Source organism: Lingula anatina, chromosome 1 (genome assembly GCF_051362555.1).
Source record: "Lingula anatina isolate TDL-2025a chromosome 1, LinAna3.0, whole genome shotgun sequence".
Classification (NCBI taxonomy): Eukaryota; Metazoa; Brachiopoda; class Lingulata; order Lingulida; family Lingulidae; genus Lingula; species Lingula anatina.
The window spans coordinates 62,604,797-62,627,212 of record NC_141767.1 but is presented as its reverse complement, the minus strand read 5'-3'; the positions used below and the strand labels follow the sequence as shown (position 1 = coordinate 62,627,212).

Genomic DNA, 22,416 nt, shown 5'->3' with positions numbered 1-22,416 from the left:
TTTCAAGAAATTAATGGCAGAGAGCTAATCTAAGGTCGTGTTCAGTATTATTTTAGCAAAAATGTTTATAACCTCAGGAAGTAGGTGTTTGATTATTGCCCCCATCTCAACTGAAATTTTATGTCAAGCATTGGGATTACAAAATGATACAAAAAAGTTGTTTTTTTTAAATTCACTTGTTGAGAATTTTCCCCACATAGATTAAGTTTAATATTATAACATGGACACATGCCACTCTTCCATAACCATAATCTGATATAGAGTGGCAATAGAATTGTTTTTTATGTGGAAAATCATCTGAGAGCTCTTACGCCAAATATTGATTTTAGACATATGTACTTGGGAAATTTGAAAGATGACTGGAAATTTTGATTACCAATTTTTGTCTTATGCCAGCACTGCCTTTTGACACTGCAAACAATATCCAAGCACCAAAGTGTTAATTGCATGCCTTTTGAATTAGAAACATACACAAGTTTCTCAGCAAAGAAAAGCCCAGGCTTGGGTTTAATTTCCGCTTTGTGCTATGGATAACTTCCTGAATGCGCTGTCACTTCAAAAGTGATGAAAAACTGCCATTGTTGTCATTTGTTTTGAAAGCCGGAATATTACTGGGTTATTAATTAAGGCTGATCTTATCTGTTCGGTTATGATTAATGATATATTACCGTATGTGGATAATGGTCCATTTAATTTGAGTCAAAGCTACATTTATGAAGTTCATATTTCCTCAGAAGAGCTGCTCTTTGCATTGAGTACAAAGCATATTTCTGATAATTTTTTGGTGATTTTGTACGTCTCACTGGATTTGAGAGAAACTGTATTTCTATTCGAAGCAGATTTTTGTGATAACTGCATATGAAATGTTAAATATTTGTCACCCTTGACAGTTGCCATGTTTTAAAGGATTTCAGCACAATTAAGTTGTTTCTGGCATTGGTAACTTTATAAGTGTGACATTGGTGATATCAAAATGTTTTTGGGATTGTTATTCTGCAGATATGTATTTAAGCCTTTACAATACATATTTGAAGAGAAGAATTTCGGTATTTTTTAACATATTAGCTCATTTTGATGAACTGGTGCAATCCATGCTATAAATAAAGTCACCCGAGTTATAATTATTGATTTAGGTGTGAATTTGTGTTTAGAAAAACATCATATTACAACAGGAAAGACCAATTATTTATAAAGCATGTAAACTCAACAAAGAATAATTCACTTATGTTGTAGATCACGTTTGTATGGATTCTTAATGTTTATTCTTTTCCACCCATTAACATCACATGAATAAGGACAATTCTCTCTCTAAGGAAGGAATAAAATGCTTCTGAGAAAATAATCTCTCAGAACGTGACAGTGTGAGTTTGCTTTGACTATTCGCAAAAGTCTCGTGCAAAGTGTCTTGGCATTTGACAATAGCACATCTGACATGAACAATTTAGTCCAATTTATTCCATATCAATCAGAACAGCAAATTCCCATCAGATGACTTTGGAAGTGAAAAAGAGAGGTTCCAACGCTAAACTGATCAATACTCATTTTGTAGATCATGGCTTATTCTTCAGATGTCATCTGCGAACAACGATCATCGAAACAATGTGAATTTAAAATATAGTCTCTTGATGTTTGGTTTATATTTTACAGGCTACACTTTTTCCAGTTCCTAGCTGCTTCAGTAGCAATTTGTCCAAGGTGCCAAAATTTCTGAGGCATTTAATAAAATGATGAATTGGTTTTTTGAACATTAAATAAGAGATTTGAAAGGATTGATACAGTTAATGTTTTGCCAAGAACATATAGAGACTATCCTTGTTAAAGTCAGAGAGATCACCTGACTATGGCTTTCATGCCTCTTTCCCCTAATCAAGTGTCTGTGGATAACTGAAAGCCGTGAAAATATTTATTTCAAACACTTCGTTGAAACCTGGCTGGTCTTAATGCCAATGCTTTTATACAGCCCCACTGAGAATGCATTCACAACTGAGTAGTCTATGTAAAGGGCCAGGTATGGTGATGGAAATGGCTGCTTCTAAAGGCAGACCAAAGTGTGTTACATGGAACTTCATTACACTAAGGTTGCGGTAGATTTAATGGTGATGGAGATTAACCATTTCCCTCGAAGAAATTGCTTACTCCTTCTTTTCTGGGAATTTCTATTGCAGTGTAATTGATAGACCCTCAATTACAGAGACATTAAACTAATTTTTACGTGGTGAAAGGGAGACTTTATGAGGATTTTTTAGAGGCAGTGGCACCTCACCACTTAGGTTGTTAATATCCTGTGGTACATTTGTGTGTGGAGAGAAACTGGAGCTCTCTGTCTGAGTCTTTGTAATGGTGTATTGAAAATAGATGTGCTTGTAGGCAGACGCCATGGAGACGGCACATCCATTTTGGCAGTGTGTTATTATTGAACAACTTGTAATGCTGCTTTTACGATATGATAACATTGCAGAAACATGCTATCATACTAATGCTTGCCAGTATTCTTCCTCTCCTCCCTCTATCTAGCCCTCTTGAAGAAGCATGGTTTCACAAATTCATATGCATATTTATTCAGTATGATCAGTGATGTGATTTGTGGTACATTTAGCTCTTTCCGAACATAACCAATTACCTAGGACAGCTGAGATAAGTACATAAGTTCGGATAAGTTTTTGTTGTGATTTGGTGGGGCACCTGTATTAGGGCACAATTTGAAAAGAATTTAATTTAACATGAATTGCGTTTCATTTTTTGCCACTTATTGTTATTTTTAATAGAAAATTGAGGTGTTTGTTTTGCTAGGTAAAGTTTAGGAAAGGTTCTTTTCTTTAAGGGTAGATCCTCTCTCCAAAACACAACATTATTCAATGCCAAAAATTTAGCATGAAGTGTACCTTGATATTTAACTTTTATTAACTTCTTTGTGCAGTCATTTCTCTGTATATATACCTTCAATTACACTTCCAGGTTCAAGAAAAACAGATCGTTGCCTTGCTCTACCAACTTGACTTTTCTTGGCTAATGATCCGAGGAGAAAAATCAATGGTTCATTCTACCAGTGCTTGTTTTTACAGGTTCACCCATTGACGAAAATAGAATAGCAGTGCTTTGAGACTGCATGAACAATAACCGAAATTGGAGAAAAATAAAACAATCAATGAAGTTTTGCTTCACCAGGCAATTGTCCCATTCACTATGCAAGGGGTAAGGTTTGCAGGCTATTATACTTGCGTTAGGGAGAACTGTTAGGGAGAGTTAGGGTGTAAAATCGATCCTTACAACACGTGGCCCTACAGTTATACCATGGGTAATTCAGTGCTCCGCCTTTTTGCCTAGACAGTCAATGTCATAATTGTTCCCAAATTATTCATATAGCATAACAGTTCATGCATATCTGTAGGTTCGGCTGATCAAACCCCAGATACGGTCACTCAGTCCAAAGAAAAAAGTACGTGCCCAAATTGTAAAGCTCAGGCACATGCTCACTGACACGAGAATTCAAATATGTAAAGTACGCAACTTTTGTTTTCTAAGTCTTTCACCATGCCACCCTCAGGGTTCAGAGGCGGTGTCATGTATTTACTAGTAGTCACACAACTTTGCGACTTCCAAATGTTCAGCCGAGATTAAGTGGTTGATCTTGATTCAGGGGATAATGTTCTCAGTTTCCTAATCATGTCATCTTTGGTCATTCCAAGTTTAGACGAAGGTAAGACTTTCTCTTAATTTTTGTATGGGCAGACGGTAGCTCTTTCAGATACACTAAACAAATTCCTAGCATATCCAGAGGTGACTTGTAGGAAGTTGTATGTAGAGTCTGTTATGGATGTGGTCAGAAGAACCCTGGAGTGATATGTGCACAGTAGATGATTCACCCAGTTTCCATTTAGTATGACATGGCAAAATGTATGTGGTCATATCTCAGAGCAAATGCTTCTATTTGTTAAGGGTATCTGGTCAGTTATTGACTAGGTATTCATATAGAATCTCACAAATAATTACTGATTGTTCCAGGATTGTAAATTATGATGAACTATAAGAATTTCAATTCATAAAAGGCTGGATGACATATCTGATAAAAAAGATCTAAAATCCTTATGAGATAAAATATGTGCAGCTTCTCAGATATTTTACTTAAGCTATTGGGAACACAGCTATATGCAGGGATACATTTAGTAAACAAAAACATTGGCAAGAAAAAAATAGATGTCTAAATAGAACAGTTTCATCCAAATTGCTGTATAGAAAATAGTGTTTGTTTTAGTGGATATAACATCTGTAGATATTTCTGACGTTGAATTTTATGTAAGACTGAGCAGTCTACCATTTTAGTAGATATTTAAAAAAAAAAAGGTGTGTAGCATTCATAAGCTAATAATAGGCCAGGCATGATTGGTTATTCAAATAACCAGGCTAGAATAAATAAGATTTATCAAAGAAACTTTCCGTGGCTTGGAGGTTATGGTGGCACTTCTAGTGCCCTACCCAGTCTCTGCCCTGTATAATAACATTCATACTGAATTGTTATGTAGTTACAATAACTTCCTCAATACCATCCTCAGGCCTTTTATTTCAGGGGTTATTTAGTTCTGCATGCTGCTATGAAATGAAATGAGTGCAATTTTGTCATATTTATATAATTATACTTCAATCAAGTGTAATTTTGTTATCTAGTGTCATCTTTTTGTATATATACTTGACAAACTACATTTTTGCCAGTATATACAGGTGCAAAAGTTGCAATAAATATATATGTATTGTGAATATATATTTACTATACACTTCTTTGCTTCAACTCATTATCATTGTCACACATTATGAATACTTGATGAAAAACAAATTCCCAGTTTAGGTGGTTTGGCATTGGCTTTGTACCAAATTAGCCTTTTTAGTTAATTAGAAAGATAATGGACGGAACACTTAAAAGATCAAAAAGATAAACCCATACGTGAGTCTGCACATACTTATTGCGAGGCAATACAAAGGGCAACTAATTAACTAAATGGTGGATCCTAAATTAATGATAGTGCCATGAGGACTGGGGTAGACATAGGTGATCTGGGATTACCAGGAATATACCATGTAAATCACCTGTGATGTGAACTCCTGATCATTATACTTCTAATGGTTACAATTTCATCTACATCAAGATTAACAGGTCATGGTCCCTCTCCATTGGTGCGTAATAAATCATACAGGATTTAATGTCATAATTGAAAAATGTACTTAGATATGTGTGCTTTTTATAACCCAGTTTATATCAGTCCCATACATTAACTCAGTGGGAAATTTGATCTCAATTCAGTTGAATTGGTTTGATACAAATTGAGATGTTAAATGTTCTAGAATTTAGGTTTTTTTGGCACATTTTTATTTTATCACCTAAACTAGTGTCACTCAAGTCTGCTGTAATACTAAAATTTAGCTAAAATAAATTTCTGGTTCAGAGCTAGATTTTGTGATCATATATTTAAACCACCACTTGTAATCCTGTAATTTTATTGAATGGTTAAGAACTTTCTCAATAATTGTTCACCTTGACTCACAGATTGGTAACACGTAGCAAGATCCCCTATTGTCTTTTTATGTTGCAGCAGTTTGAAAAAAATGGAAGAGGCAAAACAAATTCCATTAATGCTGTTGATTTATGGATGAATTATTTAGAAGATGAAACTGTTGTTTGAAGCTGTATTGCCATCTATTGACCAGATGTTCCACCATTAAAATACACAATGTGCATCACACAGGAAGAGAAGTTTGGCCTTTTCTTTTCATTTTCCTTGTAATTTGTGAAAATCACTCCTGCACAATGCATTGCCAATGCTTTCCAAGTGATTGCCACCCAAATTTTAATAAGTTATAAGAGCTGGGAATAGATATCTCACTAATATCTAGAGCAGATGGTTTGTGATGGTATGAGTTCTACCAAACATTATGGAAGAAAAGCTTTGAGAGGCAGAAAATATAGTAGGTTTCCTTATTCTTTTTAGAATCTCCAGAGACCAAGAAGAAGAGCTCTCCATTCAGTAGACTGTTCAGAAGTAGAAAAAGTAGCAGGAAGAACTCAAAGTCTTCAGATAACAAGGAGGGTATTGGTAAGTAACACTGTTAAAATGTGAACATAATGGTAGAATGAGTTGTGGTTTCTAGGAATTTAAAGATAGATGTTTAAAATTTGCTTCAGCATTGACCATATTGTTACGCAGTTAAATAACCGTTGGGGTTTCAAAGTTTGATTTCTGAAAGTTTTTTTCTCTTCAATTAGCCATATTTAAAACCATTGGCTGCTTCCGAACTAAACAAGATAACAAGATTCTGTTTTATTATATATATATGTACCAGTGGATATAGCTGCCCAGTGATCAGGGGTGTCTCCTGCATGACAACATTGGCAGTTTTATTGTTGTTGCCAGTAGCAATATTAATTCAGTCAGTAAAGTTTGGAAGGATGCACATTTGTTAATGAATGTTGTATTTGTGTATACAGTTTTACTGATGCTGCTACTGTAGCTGCTGGGGGCAATAATGGTAATAATATTATATATTATGCAGCACATGGGTGGGCTGATAATGGCAGTTCTCTCTTATGTTTTCTGGCACCTTCTGTGATAATCATGTAGTTGCTTGCAGCAAAGTCGTAACATTGGCAACAACATGTCACAGTTGCTTTTGTTTCGCTGGACACCTTGCACACACTGGTGCATAAAGTCATAGGTAGGAATTTCAACCATCTGGTGTCTGAATGCAAAAAAGAATGTCATATTTAAACATAAGATTTATTTACAGATTTAACATGGAAAAGACTGTGCGAGTGTTTGAATATTGATTTTTATTACATTTTAAATGTTTTTTCAGAACTTCATGCCAGCCAAATCACAATGAGTGATGAGGACAGGATTCAACTGATGGTGCTAGTTAAAGAAGGAAAACTCACCCCAGACCAAGCAGTAGAAGTAGTAAGTAGCATCTTTGCTATAAATGTAGTTCATAGCTGAAGTTAAAATAAGCTAACTTATGATGAGGGATGACAGTTTCAGCTCTTTTTTCTTTGACAGTTTCGAAATAGTAAAAAACTACAAAATCAGATTTGACAGTATTGGTAGCACTGGCGGGTGGTCCTTTCAGTAGAGCTTGAAATTAGCCAAGAGTGACTTCTTGAAAAGAGTGACCAGTGGGTGACATATGATTGAGGGTCATTTTGTTGGAACCAAAGAAATACCATGGTGAAAATACTAATTGAGGGAAAATGATGGATGTGTGAAAAATATCCCAGCCAATACCATCATAGGTGTATATTGCACAAGGATCTTATCAGGCAAAAAAAACTAAAACAAGTCAGTTATTAGATGTAAGGTTTATGTAATAGTTCTACCATTTATTACTGCCATTGATAATATGTGTTAGCTATTTATCCTGTCTCAATACACTACTAAGCCTCCGTCAGTGCACCTTGATGTTCTCTGACAACCATTGTGTTTAGTGTGCCCAGTCCCTATCTCCTTCTTGGCAAATGGAACAATGATGGTGTCTCTGCCTGTCTCCTCTACCACACTGAGACAGACCTGATGGTATTGATCAATGGGAAGTCACATTCCTACCAGTTTTTGAGCTAAATAGGTTTGATAGGTAACACTTTGACTCCCCCCCTCCCCCCCCCCCCACACCCACACATACATAATTTCATCTTTCTGCCATCATGAATTTTAATGGGCATCATAATGAGCAGTGACCAAGATTAGAGAAAGATGATAACTAAGCAGCTGCCTCCTGTAGTAAGCCTCTCTTTAAATTAAAACTGCTGAGAACAGGATTTTATGTTCCATTAAGGATGATGGATTGCTTGTTTTAATCAGATGTGCTAACTTGATAGGGCTTTCTGCAAAATTGACTTGTCAGAGAGAAGTGGAACCAGTAGAGAGGAATATTTGACAAGTTGTTGTATGTAGTGTTATGCTGTTTGTGAATACATCAGGCATATTTGGCATAGTTAAAACCTTACAAGTGGATATGAATTTGGCTTGAGGTATGGTACAACATTTAGATGTGCACCCTCTAGGTGCAGCCATCAAGGGTCGCAGTATTCTCTATATTTATACACATAAATGCTTTTCATTAGCCATGTATGGACAACTGAAGTAGCATGTGTGTTCAGGGGAATATTTCTGTGCAGAAACCTGTGTTGTTGAATTAAATTTTTCTGTGAGTTTTGTTAGACTTGACATTGCTGCAGGCATGAGGTTTGCTGACTAAACCTGTTTTTACTTAAAAGTGTTAGCGTGGTAGAATGTTATGGCAGACATAGTCAAAAGGGATGGGCGGAGAAATTGATATTCTGAACATCAATCATAATAGTTAGGTGTTATGCCTGAAGAACACACATTGAAATGCTAGTTTAGCTGTTGAAAAAGTAGGTTACGTGATATCCTTTTGTGAATATTTCCAGTTTTTACTTATAGCACGCAAAATGACATTTAATAAAAAATCAGTAATTTTCCTTCTTGAGGGAGAAAGATAAAGATGAAAAAAATATGTATGTTTTAAGTATCACGTTTTTTATCAGGTAAAGCTTTATGAAGAAGGCAGAAAGAGGGGGATTTATGAAGACTTAATAGTTCAAGACCCAGAGATTAGGGTGAGTGAAAAAATTTGTTTTGCTAAAAGTATGCAAACCATGCTAATGCTAACATTCAAAATAGAAACTGCATAAGTTTTCTTTGAAATTTGCTGACCCCCACTTGCAGCTAAAATTTAAATGAATGAAATGGAGCAACAGGTGTTACTCAGTAAGTAGTCAGTTTAACCCTTGTATGGCAAAAAAATTCCAGTATGCTTAATTTACCTTGGCTGTAAAATTGAGTATTATTTTACCACTTAACCAGGCACCATTTTTTTTCTTTTTTACTTGGATCACTTTTTATTTGCGAGACCCCTCTGAATGTATTATATGACAAACAAACACGCTGTTTCTGTGTAGTACAAGAAATGTTTGATGAGTGTAATTTTTAAAATGATCTCTATCAGATGTGATGTACCAATTTTTACCATAATTTGCTATCATAATTGTTCACAATTTTTATTACCACTTTTGTGAAAGAATAGGCAATTAGAGATAACATTGCTAATGCTTGTCATTCAGTAGAGACATTTTGTCAATCTGCAAATGAGGGGAAAACTAGATATAGAAAAACGTAATGCATGCACACACTTCTCTTCCATATGACGCATAACTATTACATAAATATCAGAAAAAATGATGCATTTATCTGAATATGATAAAAAATTGTTCCTGCACATACACGCACGCACGCACGCACGCACGCACACACACACACACACACCTGTTTCTTGAGGAATGTACCTGATATGTAAATGTCTAAAAAATCTCCATCAACATAAATGTCAGCTTTTATGTTGTCTATTTTGTGGTATTTCTTCAGGCAAGTCCTCCAAATTACTCTGCCCATACTTCTCCCGAAGCATCTAAGAATTTAGTAAAGTATGCATCTTTGAGGAGGAAGAGGAGCAGTTCTATACAGAGTGGAGGCGAGGGGGAAGGTAAGAACAAGTATTTATATATGTTTTCAATATCTAACTATGATTTTAACTGAATGTGATAGTTCAGATTTTCTTAGAAAATATATTAATTTTGCCAGTGATACAGGTCTTAAAGACCAATTTTCTTTGGCATAGTGTTAAATGTATTGAATGTTTCTTTTGTTGATATAAAATCAGATACTGAACCATCTAAAGGGGCTAATAGTTTTACAACCTTTTAAGTTTGCTGGAGGTGTTATTTTGTAAAGTTTATTTATTTAGCAACCCAATCTAATCTTGTTAACAGTGCAGAAATGTTTTTTAAATGTCCATGTACGTAGTAGTTTATAAAATTGTTGATGAAATTTAAGATTTCATGTTGAGTTGAAAACCATGTAAGTTTGACTTTGTTTCTCTGAGCAAGTTATTTTCATAAGAGAATAGTGTGTTTGTCCTCCGCTGCCCTTCAGGTTAGCTCAGGCAACCAGTGCCATGGTCTTTTCTGGTTTTAATCACCATAACAAAGACAGGGACTTCCTTAGTAAATCAGTTAGATGATTTCATTATGGACCCAAAGCAAAGCCTGTTAACCTGTTTCAATTTTAAGAAATTTTCTTTGCATTTTTTGCTTGTAGAGAAATGGACTTGTATGGAAATGGTTTTTAATTTTGTGAATTCATTAAAGTGTTATATTACCCAGATTGTTTTCTTTTAGGGCTAGTTTTGTCTTTCTATTTAACCTGCAGCATAATCCTTGAAATAACTCTCTACAGTTTCATTTTGTTAATTTGTTTTGACACTGTTGATTTTTAACAAGGCCACTTTGTATAATATGCTTTCCTAAAGCAAACTTGAGAAAATACCTGTTTTCTATCAGCTATGTGACACTGATAAAGGCAACCATCGGAGTAAGATTATTGTAATTAAAACTATCAGGAATCTTTTCAATTCAGTCACATCCTGAGTGATTGAATGAGTGAATTTCTTTGATAAATCTCATTACGCGGATCAATTCACCATTGAGCATTTGGCTTAAAAAGACTGCTATCAGGGGAAGTTATGCTGATTTGTTAATCAGATCAGCACAATTCAGTTGTTCCTTCTAAATATAATACTTTTTTACTAGTCAGTCTCTGCTGTAGTTAATTATACACATTATGATGTGCTTAACAGAAGGCTATTATAAATCTGGTCTCTCATTTGATTAAACATTTATCCACCCACATGGTCTGTTTTTCTGAGCTGCGTGTATTTAAATACTGTGGTTTAGTTTAGAATGAAAGATAGTGATTTTAGAGTTTTAGAGAGAGCTGTGGGAAAAAACTAAAATAGAATAAAAGACCAAGGCTGCAGGTCACACTGGTACAGCAGCTGGTAGGTAATCAGTGGTGCTGGTTGTCATTTTGTGAGTAGGTACCGTACTGGTGTAAGTAGTGCATTTTTGTTATCAAGGGAAGTAAATGTAGAAGCTGGGAAAGTATTTTGTGACCTGTAATGTAATAGGTATTGTGTATTCCATGCAGTTGTAAAGGGCAAAAGAGTCAGGTGTGTGCTCAAGAGTCTTAAAGATAATTTCAGCCGTTAGGATATTCATGAAAAGTTTATGCTTTCATTTCTTTTGACAAGTGATGTAATAGTGACTGTATTCCTTACATTACAAAAGGGTAAAAGAGTCAGGTGTTTGTTCAAGAGTCTCAAAGATAATGTCAGCAGTTAGGATATTCATGAAAGGTTTATGCTTTCATTCAAAACAACAATTCAAACCAGTTATTGATGATTTATGAATGAGAACTGGGTACACAATTTGTTTTCTGGATAAAATTTGCCACCTGGACATACAAAAGATTTGCCATGAGATTTCCGTTAAATAGAACCCTTGTGTATTTCCAGATGAAACTTTTTGTAGCAGTAGTCCAGACAGCAGAAGGTCATCTTTTTGTTATGATGATGATGATTTGGCCCCTGATCTCATCCCAGCTGGCTCCCACAACAGCCCCCTGAGTCTGAGGAACACTCAGTCCAGGTGGTTCCAGAGACAGTCTTCTCAAGGAGGAGGAGTTGGAGGGGGCTCACCTAGGTCCCCCAACTTACAGGCACATGGTTCCAGACTTAACTCTGTGAGCTCTAACCCAGGGACTTCAACAGCTGGGCAGGGAAAAAGAAGGTCGCGGACATATACTAATACATCTACACACTCAGCTCAGCTTGGCCCTAGGGTGAGCAATACAGCCTCCCCTCCCCCTAGTCCTCTGAGTTACACAAGTTGTGGAGGACAGACTGCTTGTAGTAAAGACTCTGGATGTCAGAGTACACAGAACTCTTTAGATTCAAGGAGCAGTTCCAGTAGTAGTAGCAGTCAGAAGAGTTTTCGGTCACCTTCTTCATATAGACACAACGGTGGGCCTTCCTCTGTGTCGCCATATCACGTATCGCCTGTTGTGAGTAGAGGGTCAACTCCTACCAGGCAGCACTCTCCAGCCCTCAGGACAAGGTCCTCTCCTGCCAGTCCTTCTCACTCATACACAGAACGCAGGCGACAGTGCTCTGGTGATTACTCTCCAAATACTTCTTCCAGTTATGCTGGCCAGGATAATGCTGGTCAGTGTGGTGTGGATGTTCACTGTGAGGATGACCACTTAGTGGTCAGTGTCCCCGACTCCGAACATCCTGGCAGGAAGCATATTTATAGAAGACAATATTCCTTGGATTCTAACATTCCACACCCAAACCAGAGCAGGAGTGTCAAGCAGTCACCCCCTGTAGGAAGGCACTCGTTTAATTACAGCAATCCTGGTGGAGGTTATGCTAGTTATGGTAATTACAGCAGTGTGGGGATAAAAAAACGCATTTCACCCCCACGTGAAATAAAGACAAACGGAACCTTACTATTACAGGGCAGTCCCGTCCTGGGGCCAAGACATGATGATCAACGGGTCCTGCCAAGTAATCTATCTCTGACATCTTTAGCTGAAGAGGATAGAGAAAGTAACACTAATATTAGTGCAGCAGCACTTCTATCTCCACGGGTGCCAAAGAAAGATTTCAAGAAAGCTTCTAAAACAGAGCAGAGACTGAGCTGGGATGAGAGAAGGTTTGAACAAAGTAGTAGTGTATCTGTGCCTGTGAGTAAAAAGTCCTCTCCAGGTGCTGAAACTTTCAGTAAAGTAGATAAGAACCAGAATGGTCTAGTGCTAAAAGAAACTGTAGATAAATTGAGTTTGAATAACAGAGATTCCATATCTAAGGATAAAGTAGTCTACAAGGAAAAAGCTAACAGCTCTCTAGCATCAGGTTCTTTTAAAACAGTCACCAATGATTTGTCTTCAAACTCACATGGTTTCTACAAATCAGTGAACAATGGAGTGTCTACTGAACCAAAGAGAGTCAATGAAGAATTTTCTCTGAAGAAACCTAAAGCAGGGATTGAAAGTTCAAGTTCTGTTAATGTCAGGAAGAACATTGAAGCAAACTCGAGTGTGAATACAAGTGCCTCTCTCGACGGGGAACCAGGCACCCATGCACAGGCTAATGTGATTACTCCTTCCTCAGAAGAACTTCAAAATGGTAAATCCACTGGATATGTAAAGGCTGATGTGTCAGCTAGTCCAGTAAATAATTCAACAGATTCTGAGCATGAAAAATCCAGGAATTTGGTCTTAGCCAAAAAAACAGAATCTGTGCAAAAAAGAAGTTCAGTTTCTCAAGAGGCAGATCACTCTTATTCCTTCCCACACCTGCAGTTTGAAGGAGCAGCACACTTGAAAGCAAGGGATCGGGACAGCCAGATCTTTGCGGAACTTAACTCACAAACAGCTGAGATATTCACAGAAGACGAGGGAGATTTGGAGACCCTCCCAGACCCTGGTGTAGGGGACTCCAAATTTGGTGGAAGTACTTCCACTATGTCTGTTGGATCTGATACGTCACCTCAATTAGAAAGGAAGAACGGAATGTTTGAGAGAATTCGAAAATTACGAGTAAGTATGATTTCATTAAGATGATATTATATAATAATATGAAGTTAACATGTTTTTCAGTATAGTGTAACTGCTCTGAAAACTTAAAAAATATGCAAAAAAATCTCTAAGATCAGATATATAGATTCATCAGATCTTAAAACACCACATAATTAATATATTTTTGAATACTTGCATTTTGCTAACTTTTATACATGTATTTCTTGTATCTTATTTCAATTAATGAATTCTTTTATTAATTATTATTTTGTGATTATTTTGTTTTGTACATATTATATTTTAATTACTGCCACTAAAGTTAATTCATATTTATCATGCATTTGTTTCAGATGCACAAGAGTTACAGTTACAGCACAGGGGATGAGCTCCATTCATCTGACTATGAAGATATAGCTGAGGACCCAGACAAGGTGGGTTAGAATGCTGCTTGATATTATAACATGGTCAGGATAGACCTTGCTATCCAGGGCAATTTCTAGTGTCTTCTCTGGCAATGCACACAGCTGGACTTACTAAGAAGGGCTATAATCAAATAACTGATCTCATTAGATGACCAGATTACTTGGGGACCAACCACAATCTTTTAACCTATTTACATCCCAAAGAAACAAGAATTGATTGCAGGTCCTGCCTTTTTGTGATTTTTTTTTATGTTTGATTAACATATGTCAGTGGTAAAATTATTTTGTTTTAGCCATGTTTTAAGAACAATAAAATTCTTTGGGATTATTATAAGGTCAGCAAATGCAGTTGTTTTAGATGAGGAATGTTCACTATGTGATATTCACATTTTTTACCTGCGAGTGTCTCTATCAATAGCATTAGAACTTTATCAGTCAGGTGTAGCCTGCTGTATATCCTGCACTATAGTGCCACTCCTGATAGTCATATTGTAGCAAAGCCAGGTGTTTGGTGTTGTTTTCCCACTGTGTACTCTTTAAGAGAAAAATCAGTAATCTGAATAGAAAGGATTCTGTGGAGACATCAGTATTTTTGAATGGCTAAGGTAAGAATGTTTGGCAGTTTGCTCTCACTTTAAGCACTCTGCACAATGTTGTGAATAGAGTGATTGGTTTTTTTTTTTTTTTTTTTTTTGCATAAACAGCAATTATTTAGTATCAAACCAGTTTTAAGATGGAGAGACAAATTGACTTGTATTTATGAGGTATTTTGTTGTTGCATTTAATTCAAGTGATAAATGTCATATTTCTGTTCTTGGCAAAAGTTTTTTTGGAAAGTAGATGCAATCTGTCATTTTATGACAGTAATTGTGATTGATCCATAATGTTTTGAGACTGTTTTTACTTATTGGCTTTTGGTTGCATTACTAGAATTGAGAGATTTATTCCACTTCAGTGGCTTCAAAGTATTGAACTATAGTATATACCTTGCACATCTGGTCTGAAGAAGCTTCTTCTGGTATGGAAACATGAAAACAGTTATCTTATTTGCATCAAAGTTTTTCCAATTGATTACATCTAGAGACATGATCAGATTGATGGCTTTTGAACATTGCCTGAGGGAAATATTTGGAAAAGGATACTCTTAAGTTGGTCCTTGTTTTTAATTTTTTCACATTCCTAGAACTACGGACAATTCAGGAAAAAAATAGCCTCTGCTCTTAGTGATTTATAAGGAGTTTAATTTACAACAGCTGGCTGTGGTGTTTAGTTGTTTTTGTGGTCCCCATTTCCTGTGAACTTTACTATGTGGCACTCTGCTGTATTTCTTAAATATGGAATATGCTATTGATATGTAAAAAAAAGTGTGATTGTCATTTTGATAGAGTGAAAATTCGTCTGTGGTGAAAATCATCAATTTTCAACTTGATGCAAATGTTATAGTTGAAACTCAACACTAAAATGTCCGAATGAATTGATATGCTGTTTTGCAATGTATTAGTGCCCTAAGTACTGCATGCAGAGTTTTCTTGTGGTTTTTTTGGTGGGGAGACCCCATTCAAGATGCTGTAGTATTTTTAAGTAAATACCACTGATTAGGTAAATACTAGTGATTAGATAAATAGCAGGCCCCTTGCTTTGCTAGAAGCTTGGATAAACACCCTCACTAGAAGATGATTCACAAAGAAGACAGTACAGTGTGGGGGCTTTCAGTAGAAATTTACTTCTTAAGAGATTTTTATATGTAGTTCATAGAATGATGAATATTCCTGTTGAATACAGTGATTTGAGGAGTTTTATTGTTGAGAACATGCAAAATGGTTGAATTACTCCTTGCAGTATAATACTTACAAAGGAAGTTTTTTTTAAACTCATCCTGATAAACACGATATTCAATTGTTGTAGCATCATGGAAAAGCATCAGTTTTCCTACCAGGTAAGATGTAGAGGGGTTTGAATACATGACAGCAGATTGCTCTGTGTCTGTGTCTGTAGGCTGTGCTTGGGTGATGTAAGAAGAAGATTGTTTACAAATGAAGCTGGCATTTACTTTTTGCCACACTAAACAGACAAGACAGAATGGGAATTTGATGCATGAATAGGTTACGTAGGTTGATTAGCTTGCAGCAGATGTTCTTGGGATTAAAGTCCTTACCTTGCTTCTTTGATAAACATTAGGCTATGATTATTTCTTAACATTTCTTTTTAGAAGCTGGCCCTTTCTGGGTTTGGAAGAGATCTCTCCCAGAGGAGTAGCTTCAGTGAAAGAGTAAAAGGATTAAAGCGAGATGTGAAGCGACGTCTCTCCAGACTTGGGAAAGGACATAGACACAGCGACAGTGATGTACAGGTAATTATAAGAATAGATTTAGTCAGTGTTTTATGCTGATATTATGTTTGATTTAAGTGAAGTGATTGGTTTTTAGGCTTATGGTGTTTGAACAAATTGATTTCCCAAGAAGAGCATTTCAGCCATTTGCATGCCATTTGTCATTTTTAACTTCCATTAAAAGAACTTTATTCACCATGTTGGCTTGGAATGCTCCTTAGAGGCAACCTGTTAAACTTTAGAAAGTCATATGTTGTTTGAGAATTGCCTTTTTATGATGAAAAATCAACACATGATCATAATGCAGACTATATGTTTTAAGAATAAGTCTAGCGACAGAGAGTTTGCTTTGTGAAATATGATATAACAAATAATTTTTTTGCTCTTTACATAACAAGTATCTCTATGTGGTTCAATACTTTTAATTCCACTCTGTGTATTTATAATTATGTACACATAATATGTACAGATTTATAAAAATAGAGATAGAATAGATTACTTTACCTAGCTTTATTGATTACAATCCATAAGAGTATCAAGGTTATACCTGAAACTGGTTGTTATAGTTACATTGATGATATATTCCATTATTGTATTACATTTTTTCAGCCTAACCTGTATCTGCCTGAGGAATACCTGGTGAATACAGAACACATGGCAGCTATACCAAGTCCAAGTTAGTTTTTTTTTATGACCACAATTCTGTATGAGTTAGGAGGTCTATTCACAGTATATCTGAATTGGTTGAATTGGCCTGTAACCAATCCGTTGATTTCCCCAAAGACTTATAAAAAGACACTCATTTGCAATTAAGTGATGTACATGGATATGTGCTTGATCAAGTAGAAAATAAGTAGAAGATGTAATCCATATTTAATGCTAGCATTGCCCTTGACAGTGACAACATAAAAAGAAAGTGATGAAACAACTTCTTTACTGATGTGTATTATAGATACAATTTTTGTATCATTTGACAAATTTAATGAATTTTTAGGTAAAATCAATAAGAACTTTCAGTATTTCATTATGTGCATTTGTGATAACTGACAATTTTTGACAGGCAATAATGAAGACAAATGGATTAAGGACCTAGTGAAATTGTCTTCCAATATTCAGATAACAATATTTTTTAGATTATTTGAGATGTTTAACATTTGTGTATTTATTTTTACCAGATGCTGAAGCACAGTTTGGTCTTACATCTACAACCCATCCTGAGGTCACGAGTCCAGATGATACTCCTGCCTACACTGGTCAGTTTGTAGGGAGAGCCATTGTCCATACAGATTATACCCCCAGCCCATATGACAAGGAAGCTTTAACATTGAAGGTAAAGAGAAATATCATTTTGAATAAGGGGTGATTAGATAGAGGGAAAAGTGTACAATCAGGAATTGTTGATATTATACCCATAGTTAGTATCTAAGAGACCTGAGTGTTTTTTTTTTTTTTATTGGAAAGTGGTGAATAATCAAATGAATTGTGCAGAGTGACACCAGGAATAGAAATACTCTCGGTATGAATTTCATTCGTTTGAGGTAGAGCAATGGCTCTGAATAATACCTTGATGAATAATTCACTGTATGCACTATCAATACCACAGTTGACTTAATTGTAACCGACTTCAAGTGAACTGAATGCCATTGCAGTATAATTACTAGTCCATCTAATCTCATGTGTTAAAGGTCAGATCCCAAGTCAAACACAAAAGCAGAATAAACAAGCATAGAAAAATAAATTCCATAAGTCAATTTTCACCAGGCACTATTAATATGCTAATAGCACAATTTTCTTGCATCTCTTTTACAGCAAGGAGATATCATCAAAATCATAACCAAAGCAGAAACAGGAAATTGGACGGGTTTGTTGAGGAATCGTGTAGGGACTTTCAAATTCATCAATGTAGAGTTGATACCCGATGAAACTCCTAGGAGGATTAGACGCCAGATGTCAGGAAGAAAGCGCAGTGCCAAAACCAGATCTAAACCCAAAACTGTGGAGGACCTACTGAAGAGGCTGGGTTTAGAGGTATGTGTCATAATTGTTTTTGAAATGAAAAAAAGTTCCTTTTTTGTGGCACATTTACAATTAAGTTTGGTCTGTCTAATTTAGTATACAACCAATCAAGGCAGGAATCTCACAACTGAAAACCAATCTTAATTCATGTAGCTTATGATGACATGGGCAGAACAGAGGGATTAAATTTAAGCATGTAAAACATTGTTTCCAATCATTTAGTTGTGACTTATAGAATAGCCCTGTTATAAGGATACTGTGTAAAATCCTATTTTTAAAAGTCACTTGCAGTAGACCTAAATGCATACAGCAAATAGCTTAATTATTCACAGAAATTTGGTTTTTTATTTCAGGAATTATTAAGTATTTTCCTGCTAAATGGCTATGACAATCTGGAACTCTTCAGTGAGCTGGAGAAAGAAGATCTCAATGAACTGAATATACTGGACCCAGAGCAGAGGGCTAAACTTCTAACTGCAGCAGAGCTACTGGCTGATACCATGGACTCTGTGGACTATGAGAGTAGGTATTGGCACTTTAGGTCTTAGCATGCACCACTCTCTTAGACTAGAATTTTTTCCTATTACCTTGAAATCTAATTTTACTTTGTATCTTGTAGATTTTCCCTTTTACTACTTGCTTGGATTTTAATCTTATGGTTTTGCATAGGATATCTTTTTACGTGGGTGTCTCAATAGTCCGAAGGTTCATTGGTCCAAAAAATGGTAACATTTTCATCAATTTTATAATCAAGGATTTGTTGGTTCGAAGGTTCAATAGTGAACATTCTTGCCAATGAACCTTCAGACTATTGCACCTTCGGACTTTTGCTACGGCCCCTCTTTTTACATTTCATTTGATGGTATTTTTTGTTTTAGTGGCTGAGTTTTCATATTAATAACTTATTTGGGAACAAAATATTTCCATGAGTTAATTTGAAAATTAGATTGGATCTTGTATGGCACAGATTTGCATGATATTTTACTTGCTTAATTATTTCCAATCAGATCCTGCATCCCCTGAAACGAAGACAGAATCAGTGCCAAAACCTCCATCTACAGTCGGTCTGTCTGTTAATGAAAAAGGAGCACCAGATCTGACCCAGAAGACGCCTCGTGATTCAGGGTGCTATGCCAGTAATGAGAACATTATTACTAAGATGAATGGGCACCAGGAGTCCCCTTCAAGCCAGTCCAGTCCAGAAAACACACTGAAGGGTGAAAATGATGCACCAAGAACTGATGTTACCCCTGTTAAACAAGAAGAGAAGCTATCCCAGGTTGTAGTTGTGGAAGTGAAGTCTCCCTCCACTGAGCAAACAACTGAAGTAAAGTATCCAACAAGGATGAAAATGCAGAAGCAGCATCAACAAAAGGGGTCTGTGAACTTTATCGAATCAAAGTCTACATCTACATCACCTAGCAGTAGTGATTCTGCAAGTGATGAAGTAGGACTCAAACTTATTAGCACTGTTGAGCTCAATGGGTCAAAAGTCTCTAGCCAGCCCTTAGTGAAGGAGACTGAAAGTTCAAACTTGGCAACTGAAAGGGTAATTCCCTCTAAAGGGCCAGTGACCAATAATGTGCAACAAAAGACGGGTGATACAAATTCAGCTAACTTTCCTCCAAGTAAAGGGACACCAAGTTTACAAAGTAAACTTAAACAACCACAGACAACGAAAACCCAAAGGATGCCATCTACAAGCTCAGAAACATCCAGTGATATTTCAGATTCCTCGCCTGTCTCAAAAATTCCTTTAACATCTCCAAAGTTAAGGGCTAGCAGAATTCCAGGAGGTCCACCACCTGTGACTACAAAAAGGAGTGGGCTCAAGCCACCAAGTAGCAGTCCTGGGTCCATGCCATCTACCAATAAAAAAGCAGAAACCAAACAAGAAATTCCAAAAAGAACCCTCCCCATAAGACAGAGTTCATTTAAAAAAGAGAAGAGCCCCCCACCAGTACCACAAAGACCACTCAGGAGGACTCTTACTCCACCTGAAAGGATCCAAGTTCCATCTACCAGTTCTAAGAGTACAAAACCAAGAGGTTTACAGAAAGGTTTTAGCCCATTAGAGAAAGAAATTCAAAAACCTAAACAGAATTCATCCAGTGGGCAAGGACTCAGAAGTCCAGGTGCCACAGGTGCCACTGGTATACCACAAACAACCACAGGTATACCCCAGGGAGCTACAGGTGTACCTCACAAATCATCTAGTTCTAATCAACCTAATGGCAGTACTATCCCAAGTGGGGAACCAAGAGCCCCAAGAACTGCTCCACCCAAACCTCCAAGCAGAATCAGCCCTCCTAGGGTAACATCAACAAGGAGACAACAATATCAGGCATTGAATATGCAGACATGTTTGGGAACATCTGATAATCAAGTGGCTTCCAGTGAAGCTTCAAGTCCATCTGGTCACTTTGGCAGTCCGGTGACTTCACCTACCTCTATCCCAGTACCACAGCAATTTTCAAAAATTCCTCAACCATCGTCAGGTCAGAAGACGCCCCCAGAAGTGCCAAAAAGGAAGGAAACTACAGAATTGAGCACCAAAAGAACTATTGCTACATATCAGCAAACATCTGGATCACAGACTAAAAATTTTAATGCAAATATTCCATCCCCCTCAAACAGACAGTTTTGTGTTAATCAAAAGAATGAAATGACATCATCATCACCAAGTTACATAAAGAAGCCAAACTTGCCCAATAATATGCAGAACAGTCTTGGTAGTGAAGTACAACAATCCCAAAGCAAGATGGAAAGGAATAACAATCAGAATTTGTGTACGTCAAAAATTGGTCTACCTCAGAGAAGTAGTGTCCCTCCAGCACCTCCACCTCGTCAACTGCAGCATAGCCAAACCAATCTTCCATGTCGCTTGCCACAGGCCAGACAAAGTGCCCATCCAGTAACAGATTTAGCCAACCAGTCTTCTACTTCTTCCCAGCATTCAAGACATACCAAGTTACAACAAAATGCACCCAGGACTCCCTCTGTCACTTTGGAAGCATTGATCACTCTCAAGTTAGAAGATGAGATGATTGATTTGACACAACCTCCATACAGCGATCAGGTAAACTTTTTTTCCTTGGTAAAATCGTCTTTTGATTTGAAAATTTTTTTTGGTATTACTAAGAATTCAGAGGGATCAAAATTGGAAAATGAAATTGATTTTTCATTACTGTTAATAACTTATGTCAGCTTTTCCTTCTTTCATTAACTCTGTTCAACTGATCATACCTCCACATTTGTTCTGGATACATTTCATTTCTCACCATTAGAGACCTTGAATGGTTATCCAGGTTTTTTTTTTTTTTTTTTTTTTTTTTTGTAATTGTTTATATGACATTTCTAGAGTCCCATAGTGCCAATCGTTTACAACCTTACCTAATTTTTATATGGTAAAATGTCCAATGTTCTTTTAAAGATGAGACAATTGTAATGACCATTCAACTTTGCTTTTCTCCGATAAAATTTGACTGCATTCCCACAGATTTAGATCGATCCATCTGGATCGACCTAACTCCCTGGGGGTTCATGATAAATTGCTGTCAGCCTAGTGTGCACGGAAGTTAATTACCCCCTTACAGCTTTTAGTAGGCGGGACAGACATTTAAGCCGGCTAAGCTGACAGTAAGCTAGTGAGACTCCTCACGAGGATAGATCGATCTAAAATCTGTGGGAATGCAGTCTTTGATCACTACATCATAGTTAAAGGTCATATGAATTTGGACATAACATGATACGTTATATTGTAAACTATTTATCAGCATGATGAGACGGGTTTATCACATTTTATTACCTTCCAGTCTGGATACTGTGGAATACCTGCAGCTTTGGTTCAGAGGTATGCTGAGGAACTGAAGAGAGAACTGAGTGAGATGACCAGTGCTCTAGATCAACTCAGGGTGAAGCAGCTACAGCAGAAAGGAAGAGAAGGGGTAGGGAAAGTGTGAAAACTGGTCTTGAAAGTTATAGGTGTATTGTAAATGTGTGTCAGTGTATTGTAAATGTGTAACTTATTTTTCTACAATTTTAAAATATTATGAAAAGAATGAGAGAAAGAATGACTTTGGTATAAAGATTCATAAGATGATAAGATTTCAAGAGGTGAATATCTGATGATGATGATGATGATTATATATTTAACTATTTTTTGTTTGAA

The 22,416-nt window shown here is 36.4% G+C and overlaps 1 protein-coding gene across 5 annotated transcripts in view; it reads left to right on the top strand.

The window, feature by feature from the left end:
* The window catches only part of LOC106161093 (uncharacterized), a 54,865-nt gene that overhangs the window by 30,805 nt on the left and 1,644 nt on the right, over positions 1-22,416 (top strand). For 4 of the 5 annotated variants that reach the window (XM_087002703.1, XM_087002702.1, XM_087002704.1 and 1 more), the window contains 13 exons: positions 5,979-6,083; positions 6,844-6,944; positions 8,549-8,620; positions 9,426-9,543; positions 11,413-13,499; positions 13,829-13,909; positions 16,110-16,250; positions 16,839-16,905; positions 17,405-17,559; positions 18,039-18,257; positions 18,599-18,767; positions 19,253-21,324; positions 22,061-22,192. In XM_087002703.1, coding sequence (XP_086858829.1) covers positions 5,979-6,083; positions 6,844-6,944; positions 8,549-8,620; positions 9,426-9,543; positions 11,413-13,499; positions 13,829-13,909; positions 16,110-16,250; positions 16,839-16,905; positions 17,405-17,559; positions 18,039-18,257; positions 18,599-18,767; positions 19,253-21,324; positions 22,061-22,192 — 5,519 coding nt within the window. Of the gene's footprint in view, positions 1-3,126; positions 3,698-5,978; positions 6,084-6,843; positions 6,945-8,548; positions 8,621-9,425; positions 9,544-11,412; positions 13,500-13,828; positions 13,910-16,109; positions 16,251-16,838; positions 16,906-17,404; positions 17,560-18,038; positions 18,258-18,598; positions 18,768-19,252; positions 21,325-22,060; positions 22,193-22,416 lie in introns of those variants that run through there. The other variant, XM_087002705.1, reaches the window with a different exon arrangement.